At 44.7% G+C, this 7,858-nt stretch overlaps 2 protein-coding genes across 2 annotated transcripts; both read left to right on the plus strand.

Moving 5' to 3' along the window:
- The first annotated feature begins 1,658 nt into the window (after window positions 1-1,658).
- LOC115317622 lies at window positions 1,659-2,919 on the plus strand. The gene is made up of 4 exons (XM_042290390.1): window positions 1,659-1,794; window positions 1,917-2,179; window positions 2,381-2,694; window positions 2,804-2,919. Exons 1-4 carry the CDS (start codon window positions 1,705-1,707, stop codon window positions 2,917-2,919), a joined length of 783 nt encoding a protein of 260 aa, XP_042146324.1. The 5' UTR covers window positions 1,659-1,704.
- Window positions 2,920-2,933: 14 nt separating this feature from the next.
- LOC120842293 lies at window positions 2,934-3,410 on the plus strand. Its single transcript, XM_040213330.3, has one exon. It carries the CDS (start codon window positions 2,934-2,936, stop codon window positions 3,408-3,410), a length of 477 nt encoding a protein of 158 aa, XP_040069264.2.
- Window positions 3,411-7,858: the final 4,448 nt, after the last annotated feature.

The raw sequence follows: 7,858 nt of genomic DNA on the forward strand, positions 1-7,858 counted from the left end.
TAAAAGCAAGCATTCGGAAAAGCTTCTGGTATTTTAGCTTCAGGAGAATTCGATTTAAGTAAAATATCAATTTTAGGGCTTAAGGGACTAATAACGAGCTAGACACCTTCGCTTACGTTTGTTATAGATTACTTAAGGGTTCATATAAACAAGTCCACAGATACCACCCATGTAGTCCATTGAAATACTATCCGAATCCTGCAAAGGTCAAATGCGAGCAATGTATATAGCAAAATGTTCCATGTTTTTTTACTTTGCCCCTGCACTTGGGCTGTCTTACTAGTGAATCTCCCCATGGCCCAGACTGTATTTAGCATGCTGCTCGAGCGGCATGCAGCTTTTCTGCTTCGGCGATCTTGTTTAAAAACAGAGATAGAAAAAAAGGTAGTATACATAACCTGCCAATTCATTCAGACCATCAGCAGCATTTATTGTGCTAGATGTAAATTTATAGTGATGCTCTTGCAATTGTGGCCATATTTCTTTATTTTCATATACCACTCCGATTCTTGCGTTGCCTGCCCTGTCAACCATACTTAAAATGTTGGTTGAAGTTTCGCCTGTAGCTACAGGCCATACCTCAATAAAGGCACATGTAAAAATTTACACTTCCTACAAAAAACACGCAAAAAAAAAAAAAAAAAAAAAACGAACGCGCCGACAGCTAGCGTCGTCTCAGCCTCCAAAGGGCAAGCGGCGCGAGTCGGGGAAAAATTCTCTCCTCGCCGTGACGTCACCCCGGTTTGCCGTAAGGGGGCGCCACGCGAACTTCTCGGGGCTAATAGCTGACGAAATATGACGGCACCTATTACAGCAAGCTCTGAGATAGAGTTCCTAACAACCGTGATTGCACCAGCTGTAAAGTTCGTGCAATAAAAGTGAATTTCGTTGTCTTCATCCGTCGAAGTGTGAATAGCTTCTTTTTATTTTGTTCACCATTTTCGGAGATCTGGAAATTGACCAGAAATAAAATTCGATAAACTCGTAATTTCTGGGAATTCAGTATTTACCGAAAATAAACGCCGGTAAATGCCAGATTTTTGAGAAAAGAAAACACAAAAAACCTCCAAATTTGACGAAAGCTAAACTCCGAAAGCATGGAATCCTAGTTATATGCTATAAGTAGTTTTTGGTCTAAACCGAAAAACACAAATAAGGGTATGCCGATTTCTTTTTTTTTTTAATATCACTATTTTAGAGCGGGAAGAGTAGGGGCAGGGGAGGGAGGAGGTAAGTCTACCCTTTGTTCGGCTGCTATGTTATGCTCCTGCGGTGTCCAACAATCAACCCAAGATAGCTTGTCCGGATATAGGCTTATCACTGGAATTGCCTTTTGTAAAGCCGTTCCATTCAACAAACCTTTTTTCTCTCCTAGAAGAATTATGGAGAAATTGACAATACGGACAAACAAGGCAGGAATTCGTTTTCTTTTGTTTCGCCTTCAGCGGGTGAGGTGCGAAAAGGGGGGCACCCCTGCATTTGGTCTTATGTCACCAGTTATTTCTGCCCTTTCCAGTTAATTTTTCGCATTCTATCATAAAGGAAGGAAGGTCCAGGAGAGGACATAACGCCGCAGATGTGAAGCGGAGGGAGGGGGGAGAACTTCCGGTTTTAGAGGACACGCCCCTATTGGTGACTCACTTGTGTGTCGCCTCGTCGTATGCCAACCAGTGTTGGTGCAAACTAACTCGTCACTTCCCTGAAATGGCTGTGTACTTGCGAAGTAACCGCGGTGGGCTGAAACTTCTGCACGAAGGCTTCGAGTATGACAAGGAACGTTGCTTCAAAGAAAAGGTGAGCCTTTCACTGAGTTTGCGATTCAAATGCGATCTTTTTTTAATAGTACGAAGATTGTTACGCCGACTCTTCCTGTCTTTAGCTAAGTTATAATTTATAAAAACGCCTATTCCTCGCAGACATACTGGCAATGTAGCCGGAAACTGGAGTGTAAAGCAAGGGCTCACACTATTGACGAAGAAGTTGTCAAGCTGATCAACGAACACAGCCATGCTCCCAGCCGACTGGACCAAGAGGCCAAGTTGGCGTACTCATCAATGAAGGAAAGAGCACGGACGACTGAGGAACCCAATCAAGCCATCGTCGGACGCCTGGTGGCCGAGATGACACCGGAAGCTTGCAGTTACTTACCGCCTCAGGACACTGTTAAGAGAACATTAAGGTAAGTGTTATACACGAATGTTACGAATTAACATCTTTGCTACCTTAGCAAAATATATGCCACCTCATATGCTATGGAGATGTCCAGTTTATCATCGTGCTAGCCTAAACATTTTTTTGAAAATATAGTAAAATAATAATGAGTAACCGCCCTATAGTTGAAACGTGACAGCAATAATATTTCCAACTTTTTTGCATGCAGGAGGGCGCGGGCGATGGAGCAACGGCCGATGCCTCTCCCTTCACGCTTAGAAGACGTCGTCATCCCTGCGCAGTACGCGTCGAAGATTGACGGGTCCAGATTCCTGTTGCATGACTCCGGTGTGCAAGACCAGGACCGTTTCCTTATCTTCTGCAGCCCGCAGATGGTGGATGTTCTCCGAACATCTAAGAAGTGGTTCGCCGACGGGACGTTCAAGGTTGCGCCTGAGTTGTTTTACCAGGTTTACAGTCTACACTGCGAAGTGGGCGGCTCCATCCTGCCTGCGGCATACATTTTGCTAACGCGGAAACACTGTGGGACGTACACGCGAGCCCTGAACACCCTTAACGCCGAGTGTGGGGGAGATTCCGAGCCAAGGACCGTCACAGTGGATTACGAACTGGCGGCTATCAACGCTTTCAGGGCGGTCCTCCCAAGCGCCGACGTGCGCGGGTGTTTTTTTCACCTGTCGCAATGTGTCTACCGCAGACTTCAGTCGGAAGGACTACAGGAGCTGTATGCTTTTGACCCCTACATAAACCTGGAAGCTCGCATGATCCCAGCTCTTGCAATTGTGCCCCAGGACGACGTGGAGGGGGCATTCACCGAGCTTGCGTCCACCATCCGCGCAGAACTTCTCCCGGTGGTCGACTACTTCGAGGATGTTTTTATTGGGCGGCTAACGGCACGGGGCAGAAGAGATGCGCAGTTTCCAATTAAGCTATGGAACCACCACGACACCGTTCTCCAGGGCGGCTCCAAGACCACGAACTCAGTGGAAGCCTGGCATCGGAGCTTCCAAGCTCATGTTCAGTGCTCGCACCCAACTCTCTGGAGATTCTTGGAGGTGCTACAACGAGAAGACGCCCTGCAACTTCACCGGCTTGGAAGACTCGAGATGGGCCAGCGCTTCAAGCAGGCCTCGAAATACGCGAAGGCTGCAGAACGGTTAAAGACACTTGCTAGAGAATACGACGCTAGTGATGTGCGACGCTTCCTTAGGGGAGTTGCCCGCAACGTGTCGTTCTAGGTCCCGCGCCATGTGCCTTTTGTAAATAAAAGTGGTCCACATTACATTTTGTGTACTATTTTGCTTCTGAATGCATTTGGCTTCGGACTTTTGCTTGATAATGAAACCCACGACTAACCTATGATGTGTATCTTTACCTGTTTCTATAGTATTCAGAAGGCCTATAATCTCGAGCTACTTTCCAGAAAGAGCATTCCATCAGGAATAAAGTCAGACAAGCGAATAAGTTTGTGTTTAGCTATACACCTGCTAGCTAGGAAAATATCCTCGTAGTGTGAAAGAGGAAAGTAATTTAACTTGTTTAAGGTATGTATGTCTTAATAACAAGCAGAATCAACCGTGTTTGAATTGGGACAAGCTTTATGTCTTAATGAATACAACTGTTATATTTTATGCGTGAACATAAAATGTCCGAATAACTGCAAGTAAGTTCAACTTCCCGAACTTCAAATTTACACCGAAATTTCCGTGCACCGAAGCGACCGTACACCGAAAAGTCCGTACACCGAAATATCCGTGCACCGAAATTTCCGTGCACCGAAATGTCCGCACCGAAACGTCCTACACCGAAATGTCCGGATCCCATTCCTGGGGGATTTCGTATACCACTCCATTATCACACGGAATAGACTTTTCTCGATGCATTTTTGTGCATTCTCTTACACTCTTGTGGAAGGGCGTGAGCTTACTCAACTTATAGTCCGAACTAAAAACCAGATCGACATCGAACTTTTTTGCACAAGCCTTCAAGTTGTGAGAAATTTTGTGATAGTACGGAATTACAGTGGTTCTATTTTTTGGCCTTTGCTTTGGTTCTCCTCTACATTTGTCTGCGAATTTTACGGATAACTGCTTCCCTACGAATTCATCCTGATAACCAGCACTGTTTAGCTTTCTCCACTGTCTTTCCACTGATTCAGCCAAGAAATGAGTACATGATCTGTCCATTGCATTTGTGATTAAAGACTTGACAATACCTGCTTTGACTGTTTTTGAATGGCAACTATTTTTTGATAGCAGCGGTTTTGCGTTTTCTTTTCCATATTCCCAACATAGCCCTTTTTCATTGTGAATCATAAGCTCTAAAAACTGCAGTTTACCATTCATGGGTTGTTCGACTGTAAACCTCAGTTCCGGGGCTGCCGATCTGATCAATGCTTCCAGAGTGTCAGATAATCCCTCCCGAAAAGAACAGATCAAAATGTCATCGACATATCTTTTCACAAAACAGGATTCCGACGTCAGTTCTTGCAACCTATCAGATACAATGCAATCCAAAGAATGTAGGTAAATTTCCGCTAACGCCGGTGCTACACTCGACCCAATGCATACTCCCTCTTTCTGTAAATACTTTTTCCCTTGATACTCTACTATTGTTGACTGCAAGTAATAATCAAGAACGGCAAGAAAACTGTCCACCGATATGCCTGACCGGGATTGGAACCTTACCAAATTCATTTCAAGCACCCCTTTTACCCTTTCCAACAAACGACTCTTCTCTAATGAGTAATAAAGATCCTTGATGTCCATTGACAACATATCTCCTTCCTTTCCATGATGACCTTCGAGTACCGTGATCAACTCACTCGAATTTCTCAGTGACAAAGACTTATCTAGAATTGCATGATTTAAACCTTTTTGAAGAAACACGGAAACTACCTTTTGCCAAGTGCCATTCTCATTGATCACCACTCTAAGTGGCATCTCCGGTTTATGATCCTTAATGAAGAACTTTACGCTCAACCTTGACTTCGACAGATTTACCATGGTCTTTGCTACGTCCTTAAATTCGTCTTCCTCTAAAATTGAAACTATATTTTTCTTTAACTTCCCGAGTTCTTTAACTTCTAAAGTTCTTCATTAAGGATCATTGTAGGATTGTCAAGGTCGTTTGATTATTGTGATGGAAAGAGATGAGTTCTTTGTTATCTTTTGGCTTTGGAGGTCGCGAAGGTTCTGTGGTGGAGATTGTGGAGTGTATATAAGAGGGTGACCGAATAAACTTGTCTTTAGCTGTGTTAGAGACGTATCCTCGACTGTTCCTTTTTCTTCTATTTTGAAACTTCCTCTTTTCCTGCCTCAGTCTCAGGCTAACATCAGAATGGTTAGGTGACTGGTGCGCGACCGAAAAAATCCGCCTGGTCCGGGTATCGAACCCGAGACCTCTCCATTACAGGTGGAGCGCTCTACCAACTGAGCTAACCAGGGGTTAGACGCCAGTAGAGCAAACGGGTTTTATCAGCCGCCACCAGTCTAACACCAACAAGGGTGGAGCTTGCAATTTAGGGTTATGATTATAATGCAATTAAATTCACAATAACCGAAGCTCGTTTTTTGCACAGCAAACATGAACGACATTGCAGCGAGATTAAATTCTGCCAGAACGTAGTCCTAGCGGTTGGAGCAAGATGGCAAAGTTTCAGAATGCGCCATCAAAATAAAAAGTAATGAGCATTTATCAAAATTTTAAATTGGAAAATAAGTTTTGCTCGTGATAGCGCCTTCTATTCATCGCAATGCATCCACGAGCTCCGTCTGCTGCCGTTTTCTATGAAAATTTGCACTAACTGCTCATAACTCTTTGATGACACAACGTTCTGACACCTTGGAACCTTGCTCCAACCACTAGAGATGCGTTCTGCCAGTGTTTGAGCCCACCATGATGTCTAATTAATTTTTGCGATTCAATTGTTTCGCAAGCTCCCTTTACTTAAAAAACTCCTCAGTCGAATTGCGGCCCCATACCAGGATTTCAACCCAGTAAGATACACCATGATGAGCCTTACTACGCTTCAGAACCACTAAAGCAGCTTCATAAATTCTTTGCAGGCACGGAGTTTCTGCGCACAGACGCGGTCAAATACATTGGCGTTACATTTGGGACTGCAATGCAATAATTTCAACAACATTAAGCAATCTCAAGTCAAATGTGAGCTAATCATCTTGGTTTTCTGAACAGTTATGGTCGGTTTGCCTTGCTGCATACCCGACCCGGAAGATTAACACGGAGCCAACGGTTTCAACAACAAGAAAATACATTTAATGGGACATGGACGACACGAATAACATTGCTACCAACGGCGCTTGAGTCCAGGCAGCGACTCTACTGTGCGCCGCCTCTGATGCGCCTTATCAAGGCGGCGCAAGCGATGTGCGCGTGGCTGGCGTGACGTCGCCGCCACGCGGGAAAAGTTCAGCACCCTTGCCTCGCAGTCGGGCAACTGGGCTGGGGAGCCGCCAGGGTGCCCACGCAGTGAATAACTAATTACCAAGCAGTTGCTGGCTTGAGAAAAGGGGGGCAAGTTGAGGCCTAAAATAAACCAAAAGTTGCTGGGTCAGCAAATTAATATCATTAATGTACTTGCAAGAGCTTTTTGCCATCTCTTACCCCAATCGGTCTCACGCAAGGTTGATGGTTAACTGTGATGTTGCTGTTGTAAACTGAAAAGGAAAAACCTACAAAATAAAAGTAGAAGAGGAGCAGAGCCCACGTGGGCCTGCGGGAATCAAAGAAGATCTCACATGCCGAAGACGGCGGTAGCCGGTGGAGCCCGGGACCAGCGCCGGAAAGAAAGGATGTCTGAGTTTGTTGAGATGTAAAGCCGCACTGTTTGCTGAAAGGGCCATGAGCACGGAGCAGCCACCCTGGGGGCGAGGGTAGGCGTGATGACGAGTGGCGCCATGTGGGTACTGTAGAGTTCACCAAACAAAAAATAAAATACTACAGTTGACGCGAGGTTCCGGATCTTCTTCCATGGCCGAATGGTATAAAAATCATTAGGCAGTCTCGGAAACTAACGTCAAGAACAAGAGTACTGACATCTACTTTGCAAACCGTCAAACCTGAAGCTGAGTTCCGAAATCTTTCTTGTACAATAAAAGTATCGTTCACATTAAGGCTCAATAAACCGCATCCGGGTTGCTTCTGGGCATTCACTAGTATTCCAACCAAGTAAGACACATCACCATGTGCCTTATTGCGCTTCAGAACCAGTGAGGCAGCTTCGTAAAGGCACCACTGTTTGATTATTCATAACACCTAAGTCTAAACCCGATTTCTTAAGGCTGCATACACACAGTTTCTGCGCTCAGACGCAGTAAAAAATATTGAGATTACACTTGGTGCTGCGATGCAATCACTTCAACAACATTACTCAATCCCCTAAGAGGAATGTGTGCTAATCATCTTGGTTTTCTGACAAAATTATTAACCGACTACCATGCAGTTGCTGGCTTGAAGAAAAAGTGGGGGCAACTTGAAAGCCCTCCACTGCATAAAATAAAACAAACGTTGTTGGGTCAACAAGTTAATATCCTAAATGTACTTGTGTGCAAGTGCTTTGTGCCATGTCTTACCCTGATCATTCTCACACGAGGTTGGAGGTTCATTGTAACGTTGCCATAAGGTTCCGGATCTTCTTCCCTGGCCTAATAATAAAAAACAAAAA

This window comes from Ixodes scapularis, unplaced genomic scaffold (genome assembly GCF_016920785.2).
Source record: "Ixodes scapularis isolate PalLabHiFi unplaced genomic scaffold, ASM1692078v2 PGA_scaffold1__304_contigs__length_218370807, whole genome shotgun sequence".
Lineage (NCBI taxonomy): Eukaryota > Metazoa > Arthropoda > Arachnida > Ixodida > Ixodidae > Ixodes > Ixodes scapularis.

What these genes read in the sequence shown, in the direction of transcription:
- LOC115317622 (XM_042290390.1), top strand. Translation starts at nt 1,705, where the DNA reads ATGGCTGTGTACTTGCGAAGTAACCGCGGTGGGCTGAAACTTCTGCAC. An exon ending in ACTGTTAAGAGAACATTAAG is followed by an intron (nt 2,180 to 2,380) that starts GTAAGTGTTATA and finishes TTTTGCATGCAG; the next exon opens with GAGGGCGCGGGCGATGGAGC. An exon ending in TTTGCTAACGCGGAAACACT is followed by an intron (nt 2,695 to 2,803) that starts GTGGGACGTACA and finishes CAACGCTTTCAG; the next exon opens with GGCGGTCCTCCCAAGCGCCG.
- LOC120842293 (XM_040213330.3), top strand. Translation starts at nt 2,934, where the DNA reads ATGATCCCAGCTCTTGCAATTGTGCCCCAGGACGACGTGGAGGGGGCA.